Source organism: Macaca thibetana, chromosome 1 (genome assembly GCF_024542745.1).
Source record: "Macaca thibetana thibetana isolate TM-01 chromosome 1, ASM2454274v1, whole genome shotgun sequence".
NCBI classification, from domain to species: domain Eukaryota; kingdom Metazoa; phylum Chordata; class Mammalia; order Primates; family Cercopithecidae; genus Macaca; species Macaca thibetana.
This window is the reverse complement of record NC_065578.1, coordinates 195785684-195807506: the sequence shown is the minus strand read 5'-3', so window position 1 is coordinate 195807506 and position 21823 is coordinate 195785684. Positions and strand designations below refer to the sequence as shown.

The following is a 21823-nucleotide window of genomic DNA, read 5'->3' as shown; positions in this document are numbered from 1 at the left end:
ATTTTTAGTAAAGACAGGGTTTCACCATGTTGGCCAGGCTGGTCTCAAACTCCTGACCTGATCTGCCCATCTCCATCTCCCAAAGTGCTGGGATTACAGACATGAGCCACTGCACCTAGAGTATTTTCTTAGTAGTGTTATTGCTGAACTTGTTCTAATGTTACTTAGTACTGCCAGCCAGTTTTCCAAAGCATTTGTACTGTTTTACACTGCTACTAATAGCGGCTGGGATTAACCAACTTTGCAATTTTAGCCAGTTTATCAGGTATAAAATGGTATCTAATTGGGGTTTTAATTTGAATTTCCATAGTTTCCAAGCAGATTTAACATCTTTTTCTGTGTTTATGGGCCATCTGTGTTTCTTCTTTGTTGAATTCCTATTCATTTATTTTGCCTGTTTTTTTCTATTGAGTTGACTTTTTCTTATTGACTCAGAGGAGTTCTTTGTGTATTCTCATTACTAATCCTTTGTTGTTTGTATGGATTGTAAATATTTTCTTTTTTTAATTCACTTTATGTAGCCCTTTGATGAGCTTTTAATTTTAAAGTAAATTTATGTGTTTTCATCTTTTGGTTCTTGATAAAGAAATTCTTCACTTTCCCAAGGTTAGAATGATATTCTTTTATGTTATCTTCTAAGAATGTTACAGTTTCGCATTTCACATTTTGGCTTTCAATCCTTCTGAAATTTTGTCTTTTTTTTTTTAGTACAGTGTAATGTGTCTAGTTTTTTTTTGTTGTTTTTTATTTTTCAAATAGATACCCAGCTACCCCTTTGTTGAAAACTCCACCTTTCCTCATTGACCTGTCATGTTTCATCCTTTCCTCACCTCTGTCATGTTTCAAGTGTTCATAGGTGTGTGTACCTCTGTCTCTAGACTCTCTGCACTGGTATATGTGTTGATCCCTACACTAATACCACCCTGCCCCAATTATTATTGCTCTGTAAATGTTAATATCTTGATGATTCACGTCTACATGTTTTAAAGAACATCTTGGCCCCATGCCATTCTATGTAAATTTTAGAATCAACTTGTTAAGTTCTACCCCTCCGCTCCAAAAAAGAAAAGACAGAGAGAAAACAATTTCTTGAGATTTTGATGTGAAGTTACTTTGAATCCATAGGTAAGTTTAGGGAGAACTGACATTTTTACAATATTGAGCTGGCATCTGTCTATACAACTGGCATACTATAGTAACTGCACATTTTTAATTACTGGTTTTTTTTCACTATGTTTCTCAAGCTGGTGTCAAACTCCTGGCCTTAAGCGATCCTCCCACCTCTCAAATCTCTGGGATTATAAGTGTGAGCCTCCATGCCCAGCCATGTCTTTGTTTTTAAATAAAGTTTTATAATTTTCTATCTGTGGAACTTGCTATATTTTGATAGATTTATTTTCAGGACTTTATGTCTTTTAAGTGTTTATAAATAAAATCTTTAAAAATTGTTTTCATTTGGAATATACAAAGACAATTTTGTTGTTATTATTTTTTGAGACAGAGTCTCACTTTGTTGCCCACACTGGAGTGCAGTGGCAGGATCACAGCTCACTGCAGCCTCGACTTCCCACAGCTCAGGTGATCTTCCCACCTCAGCCTTCTAAGTAGCTTGGACTATTGATGCATCCCACTATGCCTAGCTAACTTTTTTTTTTTTTTTTGGTATAGACAGGGTTTCACCATGTTGCCCCAGGCAACAGGGTTTCACCATGTTGCTCCGACTCCTGGGCTCAAGGGCTCTGCCCACCTTGGCTCACGCCTGCTGGGATTACAGGTGTGAGCCACCCCGCCCAGCCACAAAGGCAATTTTAAAGTAGATTTTGTGTGCTGCAGCCTCATTAAACTCTCTTATTCTAATGATAAATTATTAGATTCCTTCGACTATTCTGTACACACAGTCAAATCACCTGGAAAGGGTTTTATTTTGGTTTTTCCAACTCAGATGTTTCCTTTTTTGTCTTGTTTTGCTGGATAGGCCTTGGTGTATGATAGACGTAGTAGTAGTGTTACCAGTGGCAAATATCCAAGTTTTACAGCATCAAATGTATTACCGTAGAAGGTATTTGAGTTACTGGTGGCAAATATGTATGGGTCTGCAGCAACTTCAATTCTTGCCTCCTCAGAAGAAAGAATTCGATTGAGGGGCGTAAGGCAGAAGAAGAGACCAAGGTGAGTTTCAGAGCATGAGTGGAAGTTTATTTAAAAAGGCTTTAGAACAGGAAAGAAAGGAAAGCACACTTAGAAGAGTCCCAAGCAGGCACCGAAGTCAAGTGCAGTGTTTAACCTTGATCCTGGGACTTTATAGGCTGGCCCCTTTCCCGTGGTTCTTCCCTTGAGATGGGCTGTGTAGTGCTCTCCTTACCCTTGGGAGGGGAGCATGCACAATGTGTTTAGGAAGTTGTAGGCATGCCTGTCTGAGGCTTTCTTCCCTTTTCTGGTGGTGTGCCCCCAGACGGTCATACTCCGCCATTTTGTCTTTTAATGCACATGCCCAAGAAATTCTCCCTGGTGCCTGCCTTCAGTTACCACTTTAGTGCAACAAGTGTGGACCATTAGGAAATGGCCTCTCCCTGAAGCTAGCTGCCAATTTATCACTTAGAGAGGCAATATGAAAACTTCCAGACCATCACCCGACATTCTTAGTGGGTGGGGGAAGAGCCCTCTGCCCTGCTCATGCCTGTCTACCTACTGTAACAATAACTGGCCCCCTTATCTTGTTCTCAATCTTAAAGGAAATGCTTTTAATTTTTCACCATAAACTATGATGTTTATTTATTTATTTTAATGCTTATTTTTTATCAAGTTAAAGAAACATATTCCTATGCCAAGATTGCCCTTTCCCCCTCCCCCACCCCTCCCCACTTCTTTTTGAGACAGGATCTCACTTTGTTCCCCAGGCAGGAGTGCAGTGGCATGAGGTGGGCTCACTGTGGCCTCAACCTTCTGGGTTCAAGCAATCCTCCGACCTCAGCCCAAGTTGCTGGGACTACAGGTGTGTACCACCATGCCTGGCTGATTTTTGTATTTGGTAAAGATGGGGTTTCGTCACGTCGCCCAGGCTTGTCTCAAACTCCAGAGCTCAAATAATCCACCTGCCTCAGTCTCCCAAAATACTAGGATTACAGGCGTGAACCAGCACACCCAGTCCCAATGCCAAGAATTTTTATCATAAGTGGATATTGAATTTATCTAAGGGCTTTATGCATCTTTTGAGATTTCTATGTGATTCCCCCCCTTCCCCGCCCTTTATTGAACTTGATGAATCCTATTAATTTTTTGTTTGTTTGTTTTGAGACGGAGTCTTACTCTGTCTCCAGGCTGGAGTGCAATCGCGCTATCTCGGCTCACTGCAGCCTCTGCTTCCTGGGTTCAAGTAATTCCTCTGCCTCCTCAGCCTCCTGAGTAGCTGGGACTACAGGCGCGCGCCACTACACCCAACTACTTTTTGTATTTTTAGTAGACATGGGATTTCACCACGTTGGCCAGGATGGTCTCGATCTCTTGACCTCGTGATCCTCCCGTCTCGGCCTCCCAAAGTGTTGGGATTACAGGCATGAGCCACCGCACCTGACCTAATTGATCTTTTTTCTTTTTCTGTTGCCCAGGCTGGAGTGCAATGGCGCGATCTCGGCTCACTGCAACCTCTGCCCACCATGTTCAAGTGATTCTCCTACCTCAGACTCCCTAGATCTACCTTAGCCATAATATTTTATCTTAGTAGATTAGGTTTGCTATTATTATTTAGTGTTTTTTCATATACGTTTATGAATGAAACTGGCTTGTATTTATATTTTTCACACTTTATCAGGTTATGGTATCAAGGTTATACTGGTCTCATAAAATGAGTTAGAAGTGTTTCTGGTTTTGTTGTTCTCTGGAAACGTTTGTGGAAGATTGGAATTATTCTTTGAATTTTTGGAAGCACTTGGGTAAAATCAACAAGGCTTTTTATTCTCTTCTTGGGAAGATTTTTACTTACCTACTAATTCAGTTTCCTTAAATGCTGTGAGACTCTACGGATTTTCTGTTTCTTCTTGAGTCAGTCTTGATAAGTTATATTTTCTATAGAGTTATTCATTTTTAAGTTTTAATTTTATTGACATGAAATGCTTCACAATATATTCTTAATCTTTTTATTATCTGCAGCATTTTTTTCTCTTTTTTTTGAGACAGGTTCTGACTGTGCTGCTCAGGCTCATCTTGAACTCCTGGCGTCAAGCAGGTCTCCTTGCTTCAGCCTCTCTAGAGTGCTGGAATACAGGCTTGAGCTACTGCACCTGACCTGCAATAGTTTTTGATAAGCCTTTTTTGTTACACTTAAATTATTTGCTTGCTCCTTCTCTCGTTTTCTTGTTCCATCTTACCAGAAGTTTGTAAGTTACAATGTGACAGGATTCTTTTGAAAGAACCAAGTTGGTGTTTCTATTATGTGGAAGTTTTTTAATGGTATTCATTATTGGTCTTACCTTTATTATTACCTTTCCTCTAGTTTCTTTGGATTTATTTCCCAGTGCTCTTATCCTTATCTTCTCTGTACCATTTAATAGTATTAAACCACTTCAACCTTGTAGCTTTCTCATCCCTGGCTCCTGAAACACGCTAGTCTTGGTTTTAAAAAAACTGGTTTTAGATGTAGGGGGTAAACGCACAGGTTTGTTACATGGGTATATTGCCTGATGCTGAGGTTTGGGATTTTAATGATTCTGTCACCCAAGTAGCAAACCTAGGACCTGTAGGTATTTTTTTTAGCCCTTGCCTTCTCCTTCCCTTCCCAGTTTTGGAATCCCTAGTGTCTGTTTCCATCTTTGTATCTTATGTGTTTAACTCCCACTTAAATGTGAGAATATGTGGTATTTGGTTTTCTGTTCCTGTGTTAATTCACTTAATGGCCTCCGGCTGCATCCGTATTACTGCATGGATTTCGTTCGTTTATGGCTGCACAGTATTCCATGGTGCAAATGTACCATATTTTCTTTATCCAATCCACTGTTTTGGGCACCTGGGTAATGCAGATGTCTTTTGGGTAGAATGATTTATTTTTCTTTAGGTATATATCCAGAAATGGGATTGCTAGGTCAAATGGTAGTGCTGTTTTTAATTCTTTGAGAAGTTGCCAAACTGCTGTCCACAAAGACTGAACTGATTTGCATTCCCACCAACAGTGTGTATGTGTTTTTTTTTTTTCAGCCTTGTCAACATTTGTGGGGTTTTTTTTTCTTTTACTTTTTAATAATAGTCTGCCTAGTATGAGATGGTATCTCATTGTTACTTTGATTTGCATTTCTGATGATTAGTGATGTTGAGCATTTTTTCATGTTTGTTGACTGCTTGTATGTATTCTTTTGAGACATGTCTTCTTTTGCCACGTGTCTGTCTTTGCCTGCTTTTTAATGAAGTTTTTTTTTTTCTTGTTGATTTAAGTTCCTTATAGATTTTGGATATTAGTCCGTTTTTGGATGCATAGTTTGCTAATATTTTCTCCTATTCTGTAGGTTGTTTATTCTGTTGATAGTTTCTTTTGATAGTTGGTTTTGGCCCCCAGTGTACATATCTCCTCAGTCCTGTCTCTTTAGTTTAATTAAATCCCAGTTGTCCATTTTTATTTTTGTTGCATTTGCTTTTGAGTACTTAGTCATAAATTCTTTGCTTAGGCCAATGTTTACAAGAGTATCTCCTAGGTTTTCTTCTAGGGTTTTTATAGTTTGAGGTCTTACATGGAAGTATTTAATCCATCTTGAGTTAATTTTTGTATGTAATGAGAGGTAGGGGTCCAGTTTCATTCTTCTGCATGTGGTTAGCCAGTTTTCCCAGCACCATTATAGGGTGCCTGTTTCCCATTGTTTATTTTTGTTGACTGTGTCAAGGATCAATTGGGTGTAGGTGTGGGGCTTTATTTTAGAGGTCTTTACTCTGTTATATTGGTCTGTGTATCTGTTTTTGTACCCATACCATGCTGTTTCATTACAGTAGCCTTGTAGTATAGCTTGAAGTCAGGTAATGTGATACTTCTGGCTTTATTCTTTTTTGCTTAGGATTGCCTTGGCTATTCAGGCTCTTTTAGGTTCTATATGAATTTTAGAATAGTTTCTTTCTAATTATGTAAAAAAATTTATGTTGGTAGTTTGATAAGACTAGTGTTGAATCTGTAGATTGCTTTGGGCAGTATAGACATTTTAATGGTACTGATTTTTCCAACCCTTGCACATGGAATTATTTTCTATTTGTTTGTGTTGTCTGTGATTTCTTTTAACAGTGTTTTTATGTAGTTCTCATAGATATCTTTCACCTCCTTGGTTAGATGTATTCCTAGCTGTTTTTATTTTATTTTATTTTTATTTTTATTTTTATTTTAATGGCTGTTGTAAATGGGATTGTATTCTTGATTTGGTTTTCAACTTGAACATTATTGATATATAGGAATGCTACTGATTTTTGTACATTGATTTCGTATCCTGAGTCCGCTGAAGTCATTTATCAGGTCTAGGAGTCTTTGAGCACAATCTTTAGATAATTGTACTTCCGCTTTTCCTGTTTAGATGCTGTTTATTTGTTTCTCTTGCCTGATTGCTCTGGCAAGGACTTCCAGTACTATGTTGAATAGCAGTGGTGAGAGTGGACATCCTTGCCTTGTTCTTAGGGGAAGTGCTTTCAACTTTTGACTGTTTCATATGATACTGGCTATGAGTTTATCATAGATGGCTCTTATTATTTTGAGGTATGTTCCTCCAATGCCTAGTTTATTAGGAGTTTTTATTATACAGGGATGTTGGATTTTATTGAATGCTTTTTTCTGGTTCTATTGTGATGATCATATGGTTTTTATTTTCATTCTGTTTACATAGTTAATCACATACTGATTTATATATGTTGAACCACCCTAGCATCCCTGGAATAAAGCCCCTTGATCATGAGGAATTGACTTTTTGATGTGCTGCTGGATTTGGATTACTAGTATTTTGTTGAGGATTTTTGCATCTATGTTCATCAGGGATGTTGGCCTGTAGTTTTCTATTTTTGTTGTATCATTGCCAGATTTAGGTATCAAGATGATGCTGGTTTCATAGAATAAGTTAGGGAGGAGTTCCTCCTACTTGATTTTTGGGGGATAGTTTCAGTAAAATTGGTACCAGCTCTTCTTTGTACAGCTGGTAAAATTTGACTGTGAATCTATCTGGTCCAGGGATTTTTTTGGTTAAGTTTTTTGTTACTAATTTCGTTTAACTCGTTACTGATCTGTTCAGGATTTCTGTAAACACGCGAGTCTTGAAGGGTTTTTTTCTACTTTTCTAACTCCTCCTTCTGTTTCTCTGTGTCTTCACATCTCCTAATATAGGTGCTCCTATTATGTCTCCTAATGTAGAGTGCTCCTTTTCTCCCAGGCACACAAAACCAAGTGCTATTTGGTTTCGGCCCCCAATGTACCTACCTCCACATTTCTATCTCATACTTAACTCCCAATTGGGGTATGTGTGTGTATCTGTTTCTCTCTCCTTTCCTTTTAGTTCAATTTAGGTCTTTATGTTTTACAAGAATAATTTCCATGTAATAACTACTTTCTTCTACTCCTCACCTCCCAATGGAGCCTCAGTTGCTACAGTAAAAGAGGTTAACCTGCCTTAGCACCTTAAATTCCTCTATTTATCTGAGTAGTTGTCTAAGTATTCTTTTTACCTTACTACCTTTGAATACTGTTTCGTGTTCTGTTATGAGGTGGTAAGTCCAGTGTGGCCACAACGGGAGACATAAGAAAAGCTCTGAAAAACAAAGTTTATTATACTCACAGGTCCTAGAGACAGGAGGCACAGTGCACCATGCAGGGCCACATGGGGGAAGACACCAGAGTGGTGAGGGGGCAGAATATAGGAGTGAGTGGAAGGTTTAGGCCACTACCTTTCCTGGGGTTTTTAAGGGGAATAGTTAGGCTGTCACCTTTTTGCAGTGGCATGATCGTAGCTGGTTGCAGCCTCGAACTCCTGGGCTCAAAGGATCCTTCCTGCCTCAGCCTCTGAGTAGCTGGAATTAGAGGGGAAAGCCACCCACTGGCTCTAGGCCACTACCTTTGTTGGAGTTTCTGTGGGAAAGTCAGGACAGAGTAAGCAGTTTAGGATTGGCTAACTTCAATAATTTTGGAGGGCTTTGGGACCACCTAGGGGTGGTCTCTAGTTGCCTGGTACCTGGCCCTAGGATGAAGGCAGAATATTGCCTCTAGAGTCTGATTGAGGAAATTTGGCTCTAGATTGGTTAGTTTGTGTATCAAAGACATGCTCCTGGCTGGGCCCTTTGCTGTCTCCAAGAATTGACTAAACCTGGGAGGGGCAGTCTCTCCCCAGCCAGAAAGGTTTTTATGATGTCAAAATATCATTTATTAAAAATGTAAGGGCCGGGCGCGGTGGCTCAAGCCTGTAATCCCAGCACTTTGGGAGGCCGAGACGGGCGGATCATGAGGTCAGGAGATCGAGACCATCCTGGCTGACACAGTGAAACCCCGTCTCTACTAAAAAATACAAAAAAACTAGCCGGGCGAGGTGGCGGGCGCCTGTAGTCCCAGCTACTCAGGAGGCTGAGGCAGGAGAATGGCGTGAACCCGGGAGGCGGAGCTTGCAGTGAGCCAAGATCACGCCACTGCACTCCAGCCTGGGCGGCAGAGCGAGACTCTGTCTCAAAAAAAAAAAAAAAAAAAAAAAAAATGTAAGAACATTTTACAATACAGAGACCATGCCTTCAGCTCATCCTCCCCCCAGAGGCAGAACCAGGGCACTTAAATACTATTACCAGTAGACCATTGTACCAGGGATACTAGACATCAGTCTCTCTGTATTATTTAGTGCTTTGTGACTTATAAGCAGCTTTGATAGCATTTTTATGCAACTTGAAAGTGGAACCAGTATACAGAATTTCCACAGACTCCATGAGAGTGAAATATTTGGTTCTCGAAGACCTCCTATTAGTACTGTGTTAATCTTTTAAGTGCTTGTCTCTGTTTTTCAAAATCTCATATTCTTTTAGCCTTGTTGATTTATTTAATATATCTTGAGCATGTTTCTCTAATGGTGAACAGTCTCTTTTTCCTCCAGTTTTATTGAGGTATGATTGACAAAATAATACAATGCCGTACTATCTTAAAATCTCCGCAAAGGTACTGATAATCCTGCATAGGGATAGAGATAGCAACTAATGACAAACGCACAACTTTGAAATAGTGAAACTTCTACGTGTAGCTTATGGAAGTGACTCTACTTGACTAGAATGTCGTCGTGGAAAAAAATAAGAAAAAATAAAGGAGGTGACTCTAATTACATTTTATTTTCATGCAAGTTTTCAATTACTTGACACAAGCCTGCACTCAATTTTACTAACTATGTATGTCTAAGTAGTTCTATAGTTTTCTATTTGTGGAAGACTTTAGGAAAAAATAGAAGAAGCGATTTTATGAATTTTTAGAAAGTGAAATATTTATACATATCTTTTATAATTATCTCAAGGAAACAAATAGGGCTCTGGTTCGTGTGCTATACCTAATTATTCATTCTTATTTAAGTAATACATCTGCCAGAAATTAGGGTGTGTATATTGGCAGACGTTAGCACTGTCTTAGAAACACTGCTGTAAGGTTCTAACTTTGTGCTCTTCTGACTGGTCTGCTCTGGATGTGTGTGCACACACAGGTGTAAGGATGGGAAGATGGGGTATTTGAGTGGTAGGAAATGGAAGTATAGAACCATATCCATGGTCTAGACAATTCTTACAGATACCTGTGGTCTGTTATATTTTTTTCAGTACATGATGTTCTGACTTTTTCTAAATAATAACCAGATATAGTAATTTGAAAACAATGTATTATAATACTTTAGAAAATATTTCTGGGTGTTAGGGTGGCCTATCTTTCCATAAATTAGCCCTATTCTAATATCAGATCACAGCAAAAGTGGTTAAAAAGCGCTCGCATAACACTTTTATTTTCTTTCTTTCTTTTTTTTTTTTTGAGACAAGTTGTACCTCTATCACCCAGGCTGGACTGCAGTGGCGTGATCTTGACTCACTGCAACCTCCGTCTTCTGGGCTCAAGCCATTCTCGCTCGGCCTCCAGAGTAGCCGGGACTTCAGGCCCGCACCACCACACACCACACACCTGGCTGATATTTTATAGAGACGGGGTTTCACCATGCCGCCCAGGCTGGTCTCGAACTCATAAGCTCAAGCCATCTACCCACCTCGGCCTCCCAAAGTGCTGGGATTACAGGCATGAGCCATCACACCCAGCCTCGCATAACGTTTTGAAAAATATAATTATAGCAGGGCCCTTGCTAATGAGATACATGCAGCAATCTGTTGTTTAGGATTAAAGGAATTAGTACAGCTATTGTTTTCTTTATGCTTATCATGGAAAAGGTTGCTTTTTGCCATCAGATTGCTATTCATTAAAGTGTTCGGAGTTAATAATAAGTCTTTCTTGCTCTTGGCAAAGTCACCAGTGAATTTCTTCTGTCTAGCCACATATCAAGTAAGCTGAAAATAGAAGAGAGCCTCAGGGTCTCTTTGAACTCTGTTCCTATGCTAGCTGCTCCGGTCGCTGCATTCACATCTGAATTTTCACACACTATCTTATGATTGTAATTTATTATTTATATTTTTGTTTCTGTTTCTTAAGCTTATCAGTGTTTGTGTACTTGTCATGCAGTCCTGCTTTTAGAAGATAAACCATTTTACTGTGTTTCCTTTCTTTTGAATCCCTTCTCCTTGGAGGTATTTAGGAAAGTACTTATGCAAAATAGGTGCCTGATGAATGTTGGTAACTGAAATCTAGTGCTTTATTTCATTTATTTCTTTTAATAGTTGTAATTATTTTGCTTGCTTTCTAGGCACACAAACCAATGGTCTGGACTTTCAGAAGCAGCCTGTGCCTGTAGGAGGAGCAATCTCAACAGCCCAGGCGCAGGCTTTCCTTGGACATCTCCATCAGGTAGGAATGTTCTGCTCAACCATCAGTGAGAGTGAAAGATAGAGGCATAAAATACTGGGGCCTGAGGAAGTTATTTCAGAATGTGGAACCTTTTAACTTATTTAAAGCCTAGTGCTAATTATGTGTAATTGTGTCATTCTATTTGGTTAGTATGAAATCCTATAGTTTAGTTGAGTGTAGAGTCATTGACTCCACAGGTGTGTGGGAAACAAAGGAATTCCTTGTTGTGAATGGAATGTGTATAGTAACTGGTTTGCTGTTTTTGTAAGTGGGTATCTGTGGCGGCTGCCTGATGGTAGAAATTATCAAAATCATCCAAAAAGATGTAGCTACCATTGCCTGAGACCTGCTGTAAAAGGCTCTGAGCTGCAAGCTCATTTCTGTCCTCTAAAACAGTTCCAGACCATGACAGTTGATTTGGGCAACTACTCAGAGGCTTTTGCTTGCCCCGCCCCCTAGTTTGAGGTTCAAAAGACTCTGCCTCAACTTTGTTAGCCTGTGTCACAACATTTTTTCCCTGGGTCTAAAACAGACCATGAATTCTGTTCATTCATGTTTTAGCTATAATGTAGAGGGAACGGGAATAAAAAAAACAAACACTGGTACTCAATAGTTTTGGGATATGGAAGCTGATTAAAAATGGTAAACAGTGAAAACAGTTGGGAGCTAGACTATCAGAGTATCTCAACCCCTTGACTCATGTTCACAATTATATATTAGAGCAATATTTTGGTGGTCTACATGTGTTGATAGTGATGGTGCTAGTGATGATGCCTAATGATGGTGATGGTAGTGATTCAGTGAAAAATCCGTATGGACATAAGACCTCCCAGGTTACATATTAACATATTAAGTTACTGAGCCCTGAATATATACATCTTACTAAAGTCTTTTCATCAAAATATTTCATCAGACCACCTAAACTATAAAAGAAATTCTTCTACTTGAAAACAGGTAAAATCCTGGAAAGCTGTTCTAAAGCCCATTTATTTGTTCACAGACTCAAAGGGATATCCTGTAGGATCATCTTCTATTAGAGTGAGGCCTAATGGAACACTTTTGCTCAGGCACATAGCTTTGTTTGTATCTTTGAAATGGAAAAACTTTGACATTAACTTTCAGATAAAATATTAAGATAAATCAACATCTAAAATGGATTTTAAAATATTTTAAATATATCCTAGAAGAAAAAAATGTTTTCATGTTGTTTTTTTTCTAAGAACATATTCAAGCCTCCACTAATTTTTCTGGGTTCCTAAGAGGAATAGCATTTTTGACAGAATTTAGTCAATTGTTTGGACCTAGTAAGCATCTTTATCTGGCTTAAATATGTGATGGTCCAAATGTATTAAAGACTCCCTGAGGGCGCACAGATGATGTGCAGTTTTCTCCCCACTGGGTCCAAATTCCGAGATGATTGCAACTCTCCCTGTACCAGCTCTGAGACCTCTAGATCTGGCCACTGATTACCAAAGTCATAGACCCTTCAATACCACCCAGACCACAGGACTGCAAACCAAAGAATTTTACTTGAAATTGCGACACCATTAAATCTCCCATCAAGACACAAGTCCTTGCATCTGATTAGATACATAATTAACAGTGTGACACTTGCCTTCTATTTCCAGCTCCCTTTTTGAGAGAATTAGCACCTTGAACCTTTCCTTACCATAATTATAATATACATACACAAAATAGATGGTTTTAGGTCTGTTGCCCCATTGACTATAAGTTCCATAAAAATGGAAACCTTTTGTTGTTTACCTGTGTCCCAGCATTAACAGGTGTTCAGTAATTATTTGTTGAATAAATTCATAGATGACTAAATGGTCAAGTATGAGACTACTGAGGAAGAAATGATTAGCTTAACCTGTACAGTCTAAGACATTTCTCTCAGGGTGATTTTTGAGCTGAGTCTTGAAGGGTGTTAGAAACTAGCTAAATGGAGTTGGTAAAGGAATGCTCTCTCTTTATTTTTAACTTCCTATTTTTAAAAAGCTTTCAAATCTATAAGAGTTACAACAATAGAACAGTGTTCATCTGAAAGCCCTTCCCCTAGAATCACCAGTTGTTACTATTTTACCGTATTTGCTTTATACCATATGTGTATATGTATGTATGTACACAAATTTTTTTTTGAGATGAGGTCTTATTATGTTGCCCAGGTTGATCTCCAACTCCTGAGCTCAAGTGATCTTCCTGCCTCCTATACAACTATGATTATAGGCGTATACCATGGCACCGAGCCAAAAAAAATTTTTTTTGCTAAGTCCTTTGAAAGTTGCAGACATTGTAACCATTTACTTCTAAATACTTCAGCATGTTTTTCATAAAAACAGCATTCTCTTACAAAACTACAGTGCAAATTTCAAATTCCAGAAACTTAACATTGATGCGATATCATTTTCCAATATTGGCCCATATTTATATACTTCCTGCCCACAATCCAGTCCATACTTTGCATTTAGCTGTCATGTCTGTTAAGTCTCTTTAATCCAGAACAATTCCTCAGCATGTCTTTGTCTTTCATGATATTGGCATTTTTGAAGAATAGAGGCCAGCTGTTTTATAGAATGCCCCTTTAACTTGAATGTGTTTGATTGTTCCCTCAATGGCTGAATTCAAGTTACGCATTTTTGAAAGGAATACAAGAGAAATGATGCTGAGTCCCTCTCGGTGCATTCAGAAGCCATATCATATTGCTTTGTCCCATTATTGTGATATTAAGTTTGATTATTTTATTAAGGTAGTGTTGATCAGATTTGTCCACTGTAAATACGTTTTTTTGCCTCCTGGTAGGTAATACTCTGTGAGGCAGTACTTTAAAGACTGTATAAATATCCCGTTCCTCAACAAACTTTTACCCTGAAACATAATAAGTAAAAACCACATAAAATTTTTATCTTCTTCAAATCTTTGTACCTGAAGCTCTTTCCTTGGGCTCTTTGACTTCTTAGCCTTTAGGCCTTAAACATATTATCTCTTCAGGTAGGCCTCTCCTGATTACACTGTATTTTAAATTTGTTCTACATATGTCTTCAGATTTGGGTTTTTTTGTTTTTGTGTTCGAGGGTTCTCATCTACTAACAGGACTAGCAGTTTCAAATAAAGGACATAGTAGTCAATGCATTTTAGCTCTTAACTCTTTACTGAGCTCCATACCAACATTTATATTTAATCTCAGGACATCTTGATGCTATGTGGTATATACAAAATGAAACTCATTATCTTCTCTGTCCCTGTTAGTGGTACTAACATTTTCCATTTGCCCAGATTTGAACCCTGGAATAATGTATGACTCTCTTCTTTTCATCTAAATCCAGGCAGGATCCTTATGTAGTACATTGCAAAGACTTGCATGTTTCCTACTTTTTATTCCCACTGCCACCATTCTAGTTTAGTTTTCCATTTATTCTAGCCTAGTTTATATTCTCTTTCTCCCTTCTCAGTCTTTCTTTGTTTCAGGACAGCAGTATACACCAGTTATTTTGTAGTGTTTCTCAGTTTGGGTTTGTCTGATTTTCATCGTGATTAGATTCAGATTCTATACTTTTGTTAGGAATGCAGCATAAGCAATGCTGTATTCCTCTCAGTGCATCATAGCAGAAGGCATGTGTCTCCTTCCTGATGACTCTTGTTTGTGCTCACTTGATTATTTGCCAGGTTTCTCCAATGAAAAGACACTATTTTACCCTTTGTAAGTATTAAGTATCATTGGAGACATAGTTGAGAATATGTAAATATCCTGTTACTCCTCAGATTTCTCACCCATCAGTTATCCATTGATGACTCTGCCTAAATCATAGTTCTTATCATAGTTGCCAAATGATGGTTTTCTAATTCCATGTGTATCCTTATTTTCACATAACCATGATTTGAACTTCCTGAATGTATGAAATGTTTTGACAGACATTTATGTGTGGTTTATAGGATAGATTTCTTATTTCGGCTAAGAGTTTTAAGTTATGATTATAAATGTTTTAAGGACTGGGCTGTGTGGGTGTGTAAATATATTTCTACTCTGGTGTATACATGGGACATTTGAAATTAAAATAAGTAGATGGTTCTGATTGTTTCTAATAATAAATAATGTATATAGATAGCTTATTATATGTTCTTTAACACAATGTGGAAGATTAATTAAATTTTTAGAATCTAAGCATTCTATGAATACAAACAGAATGTTATATAAGGAACATTCAATACAAGTGTGGCATGGCTGATAGTGTTCATTTAGTGTGGGAAAACGTCTTCAAAAAAAGATTAACAGCATTTTTCTGTGGGACCGGTGGCAGTGGGGTAGTGTGGGTTGAGAAGGGACTTAGCTTGTTCATAAAGTTTTAACTCAGTAAGACAGACCTCTTTGTCTTCTCAGTTCTAGCTCGGTGACACATAGTAGACTTAAAATATTTAGTGATGACAACCCCTTGTGATGAATGTCAACAGTATTAAACTAGAATTTCCCCTGATTACTTATAGGTCCAACTCGCTGGAACAAGTTTACAGGCTGCTGCTCAGTCTTTAAATGTACAGGTAAACTGGGACCTGGGATTATGGATCAATCTTTTATTTATTTTTTCTTAAATTTTTCTAATTTTCTATAGTGAGCATATATTTTATGATAGAAAATGCTTAGAAGTATTACCTTTTTCAAATTAGTGAATCTCGTGAAGATTCAAATAATGATAATTATTACCATTAATGAAAATCAATTTTATATTCTGCTACTGTGCATGAACGAGAGATGGACAGGAAAAGTCTGCTTTCCAAGTTTTATGTGTAAGTTCAGTAAAAATGTTTCTAAGTTATACTGCTATAACACATACCTAAACACACAGCCTGAAAGTTCTCTTAAATGCCAGTTTGTTTCCAAAAGGCTTGTTATTTATCATTTTTGATGTCTTAGGGACACCTTATAGGGCAGAGGAAAGAACACTGGACTGTTCACAAAAGTGTTCACAAAAACAGTTTGACCAGGTTTGCATTCTCATTCTGCCACTGACTAGCTGTCTGACCTTTGGCAAGTCACATAACCTCCTTGGGTTCAGTTTTTCTCATCTGTACTTAAGTGGGGACATTTATAAGATTGCCAGGGTTCCTCTCCACCCTAAAATATTAGGTTTCTAATAATTGTAATTAAACCTGTTCATAGATATTGGTGGACAGACAGTCAAAATGTTAAAACAAATCTGGCCACTTTCCTTCTTTGAACCATATGGCAAAACATACAAAGTTCAAGTGTTAGGCAGTGCTCTCTAACATTTCTATCAACCTGCTGGTTCCTTTCATTATAGTGTTTAGGTAACTAGCAGTCAAGAGAGAAAGACAGTATTATGGAAGATTGATTTCAGTGTTGCTAATGACTAAAGACCTTGGGTTGAGCATTTCACGAAACCCAGTTGAATATGGACCTAGTAACACGTGGGAACAAGGAGAGAAAAGAAAAAGAGATAATATGACCTTACTTTCTGAGGGAGAGGAGGCGGAAAATTGCCTTGGTTGCCATGGTAAACTTTCATCCCTTAGAGAGATGTTGGCAAACAGGCTGTATCTCCAGTGCAGAATGTTTACAGTCCTGCACTGTAATTATCTCTCAATGACTGGCAGAATTAATCAGAGCATTTATGTTAATTAGCCTTGCTGCAGTCCCTAAAACAGGTGGTGGGAAATATGCAAATCTATGCAGAATTTTAATGCTTTGCATAACCAGTTTTAATTACCATAAAATTTTCTCTTCGTGCCCCTCTCTCTTGACTGCAGCATTTTCTCTCTGAGCTTGTGTGTTAGTTGATGGGAGTTGCTAGATTTACCGTTCTGTAAAATATTAGGTGGAAAGTTCTGTGGATCAAGCGATCATTCTCTGAGGTGGTATATGGAGAAGTTTCAGACTGACCACCAGGTGTGTTAAAATATTGGTATGGAAGGTCTAATGTAGAGGTGAATTGAAAATGTGTTCTTCCCTTTACCCCCTATTTCTAGAGTTGAGGAACTGGGGGCTATGAAAAATAATCTATAAATTGGTGGGGGATGACTATTTATTTTTAAAAATTATAGTAGCAGCTTTGCTGGCATTGAAATTAAAAAGTCTAAAAACTTAGTATGTGAAACTAGGAAGATACAAAGAAAAGAAAGGAGGTAAACCAGAACTCATGACTGAGTAAGTCCATGGTTTAAAGAATTCCTAAAAGATGGGGTTTTAAGTACATTTCTTTTAATCAACTGTTTGCAATCTTTTATTTCCTACCCCACTCCACCTCAGTCTAAATCTAATGAAGACTCGGGGGATTCACAGCAGCCAAGCCAGCCTTCCCAGCAGCCTTCAGTGCAGGCAGCCATTCCCCAGACCCAGCTTATGCTAGCTGGAGGACAGATAACTGGGGTAAGTGTTCACTGAGAGAATTATAATAAACTTTTTCTGTGTCAGAACTGCCATTGGCCAATATCTGATTAGAATTTTTCACCATAGCTGGCAGTAACATGGCTATGCCTGGCACTATCGTGTCTTTAAGGAACTTCCTACACTGTACGTAGCTCTGAAAAAGGAATTATCTTTGTCATAAGTTTTCAGGATATCTCTTGTTAGAATTGTGGATGCTCTGGATAAATTACAACTTTATTAAACCCGCGTTTCAGGTGTTGCTTCATCTTGCAATGGAGTAATTATCATATAGTTGAGATCATTACACTGAAAATGGCAGTTGTCCATTTGGCGTTAAGACATCACTGCAGGGTAGAAGTTAAAGAATGGATTAGTACCTGCAAAAGAAAAACTTTTTTCTTTAAGTTACTGTGTAATGGTCTAAAATAAAACATGTGGCTTCATATCCTAACTCTGCAACTTACCGTGTGCCTAATTACTTCATTTTCCTCTACCTCAGTTTTCCTTCCGTTAAATGGAGATACTAATAATACCCATCTTACATTATGTTGTGAAGATTGGAGATAATACTATAAAGCTTATAGAACAGTGCTTTGCATGTAGCATTCAACAAATGTTGTTTATTTTTATTCTTGATCTTAGCCAAAAGGCTGAGGTCTGTCATTTATTTTTTATTGTTAATAAATTGACCTGTGTGACTATATTAAGCTTTTAAGTTTTCAGCTGTCTTTTCTCTAAGGCACCATTCAAAATATTTTTCCAATGTTGAAAATTTGTGTATTAAATTATCTTTGTGGGGATTGGTTTAGGGCAATAGTAAGGAATAGTTATTATTCAATTCACATCGCATTAACTCCCAAGAATTTTCTGGGTTTTTTTTTTTTTCTGTTTCTTTTTTTTTTTTTTTTTTTTCCAGTTGTGTATTTTGTCAGTGGACAACTGTTTTAAGAACTGTTGCAAAATTGTTTACAAAAATCCCATCAGTAGAGATGTATGTATGTATATATGTTATATAAAAATTAAAGATATATCTATACTTTATATATACACATATCTCTTAAAGGGTTTTGAGTTTTTGAATGGTTTGGTTTTGAGCCTTATGTTTCTAATGCACAAATTGTGTTTGAATTCTTTTAGAGGAGGTTGTGGCACTAAGTGACTGTACATATACTTCAGAAAATTATGGTTCCATCTTATTTGATCAATCAGAACATGTCACCAAAAGAAAAGTAGAACACACTTACTATGATTTAAGTGTGTTTGAAATAAGTTGCATTATGAAAGCAAGTTTAAATATGCTGTAAATACATTTCCTACTTTACTATTTGGGTCTTGTTTTGGTGACTAGTGTCTACAATAGTAAGAGGGAGTTGGGATTCTAAGTTCCTGTGGCTGGAGCTTCTATTAAACCTGGGCATTCGGGTTCATTTGCATGTAAAGAGAACAGCTATCACCACCTGTTTCATAGAGATAATGTGTTGGGAAGGAGATGTAAAGTTGCAGAGACTCAATGCTTTCAATAACAGAAAAGATTGTATTAGGGAGGGGCCTGTAGGGAGACTTGTAAAAGAAACAAATGGAGCTCATATTCTTTAGTCATATCTTTGGACTTAATGGAAATGATGGAATATGGCAGGGATTCATGCTAATAGGAAGCAGCTGGGCCTTATCAGTTCTTTCCTTGGTTATATCCAGCATCCTTGTTCCTCATTCATCTGACTAATCACTTGCTGTTGGGTTGGGTGTAAATTTCTTTTCATATCCTGTCAGCGGTGATTCTTTTTTTTTTTTTTTCTTGCTTACTAGTTAATTACTTTCTTGACCAAACCCTAGGGCCCTGGACTAGCTTGAATGATTAAGTCCAGAGTGGGGACCACCATTTTAATTTAAATGTTCTGCTAGTAATGGTAGTTTGATCACTGATGAACATTTTAGCTGTCTGCTAAGCATGTGAAGTGGGGTCACTGGGGACTAATATCATTTGAGTTACCTATTACAAAGCAGTTGACTCGCATTGGGAGACTTTCTCCTTCAACACTTTCCCATTATGTGTTCTGATTTTGTTTAGCTTACTTTGACGCCTGCCCAGCAACAGTTACTACTCCAGCAGGCACAGGCACAGGCACAGCTGCTGGCCGCTGCAGTGCAGCAGCACTCCGCCAGCCAGCAGCACAGTGCTGCTGGGGCCACCATCTCCGCCTCTGCTGCCACGCCCATGACGCAGATCCCCCTGTCTCAGCCCATACAGATCGCACAGGTGAGTAAGGAACTCCAATAGCGGGAGCAGCAAGTGAGGAATAAAGTGGCAGGTTTTATTTAATGTTAAATTAACTTTTTGATTGTTAGTGTGGGGCCTTAACTGCCTGAGGAGCTCTGGATCAGTGAGGTAAGTGGTACCCTTCCTTACCACTGAATTAGAAATAATGTTTGTTTGCTTATTGTAGTTGATATTATAAACATATAGCTGATTATTTGAATAACTATTTATATTGACAATTCTTGAATAATTAGCTGGCATATTTTTGAAGCAGGGGATTACTGTATTTATTTTAATTAGCTAATTACAGCAGACATGAATTTTTTTCATGTGCTCTGCGGTGAATGTTGCCACCCATGTATGAGAGAAACAGTGAGTAATCTCTGCTATGGAGTGATTAACATTGTGGAGAACATGATTGCATTAGAATGTTGTTTGGTTTCAGTTTTCACATTTTAGGGCAAAGTATCTAGAGATAATAAAAATTTATTTAAGAAGCGCTGGACATGGTGCCTCACACCTGTAATCCCAGCACTTTGGGAGGCTGAGGCCGGCAGATCTCGAGGTCAGGAGATCAAGACCATCGTGGCTAACACAATGAAACCCCGTCTCTACTAAAAATATAAAAAACTAGCCGGGCGTGGAGGCAGGCACCTGTAGTTCCAGCTACTCAGGAGGCTGAGGCAGGAGAATGGCGTGAACCCAGGAGGCGGAGCTTGCAGTGAGCCGAGATCGCGCCACTACGCTCCAGCCTGGGTGACAGAGTGAGACTCCATCTCAAAAAAAAAAAAATTTATTTAAGAAGCATACACAATAGTACCAAGGAGGAAAATAAATAAAATCTTTTATCTCAGGAAGAGGAAAAAGGTATGAGTAGTTGTATCAGTAAAATATATGAAGAGTTATGGGTCTAATTGTTAGACAGCTGTCTTTATGCCTGTCAGAAAAGACTCAGAAATGGACTTAACTTGTAGCAAGAGTTTGACTAACCATTTAAAAAGAACTAACTATAAGAGTAGAGATATCAGACTAGTCTTTATATAGTCTTTATCAAGATAATGTTTTGATTTTGGCCACTTTCTCATCACCAGATAAATGTTTTTAGTGCCAGCTGTGAGACCTTATATGAACATTAGTCTAAATAAGATAACGTACATGAAACACTTTGAAAATTATAAAATAGTAGGCCAATGTAAGGTGCTATTGTTGTTAGGGATCAAATTTTTATATGGATAGCTATTTTTTGTTTTAAAAAATTGAATACTTTAGAACATGTGGAAAAGGGCAAAAAAATTGAATACTGATTTTTTCAGTTAAGTTAGATAAGCTGTTGTCAAATGTCATAAGTCATTATAGGCCCTTTATTGATGGAAATTCAGATATAATGTGATTAATTTTTATTTAAGAGAATATCAAATATTTAAAAACTATTTTCTCACTTGATTTTTAAAACTAGTCTTTATGTGATAAAAAACAGAAGTATATTTGTTCTGAGGGAATTTTAAAGAACCTTTGAAAATTAGGCTTATCTCAGGGGTCGGGCGCGGTGGCTCAAGCCTGTAATCCCAGCACTTTGGGAGGCCGAGACGGGCGGATCACGAGGTCAGGAGATCGAGACCATCCTGGCGAACACGGTGAAACCCCGTCTCTACTAAAAAATACAAAAAACTAGCCGGGCGAGGTGGCGGGCGCCTGTGGTCCCAGCTATTCGGGAGGCTGAGGCAGGAGAATGGCGTAAACCCGGGAGGCGGAGCTTGCAGTGAGCTGAGATCGCGCCACTGCACTCCAGCCCGGGCGACAGAGCAAGACTCCGTCTCAAAAAAAAAAAAAAAAAAAAAAAAAAAAAGAAAATTAGGCTTATCATAACAATATATGTCAGTCCACAAAAATAGTAAGTAAGTTGCAGAGGCTCCAGGTTGCTTCACATGCTTTGTCAAGCACACACACAGCATACCCTGTTTGGAATATGAAAGCATGCCAAGTATTTACTTTTCTTTATTTGGAGGTGACAGAAATCATCAGCTGGAAGCCTTATAATTAAGTGAACTTTTATTTCAGAATCTCCAATCCATGTTTTAATTCCAATTTTTCAGGATCTTCAACAACTGCAACAGCTTCAACAGCAGAATCTCAACCTGCAACAGTTTGTGTTGGTGCATCCAACCACCAATTTGCAGCCAGCGCAGTTTATCATCTCACAGACGCCCCAGGGCCAGCAGGGTGAGCT

General features: G+C 38.2%; 1 protein-coding gene across 4 annotated transcripts in view; it reads left to right on the top strand.

Moving 5' to 3' along the window:
• The window catches only part of POU2F1 (POU class 2 homeobox 1), a 197643-nt gene that overhangs the window by 125395 nt on the left and 50425 nt on the right, over positions 1 to 21823 (top strand). For all 4 annotated transcript variants that reach the window (XM_050768314.1, XM_050768317.1, XM_050768316.1 and 1 more), the window contains 5 exons: positions 10860 to 10960; positions 15440 to 15493; positions 17220 to 17339; positions 19408 to 19596; positions 21690 to 21816. In XM_050768314.1, coding sequence (XP_050624271.1) covers positions 10860 to 10960; positions 15440 to 15493; positions 17220 to 17339; positions 19408 to 19596; positions 21690 to 21816 — 591 coding nt within the window. The remainder of the gene's footprint in view (positions 1 to 10859; positions 10961 to 15439; positions 15494 to 17219; positions 17340 to 19407; positions 19597 to 21689; positions 21817 to 21823) is intronic.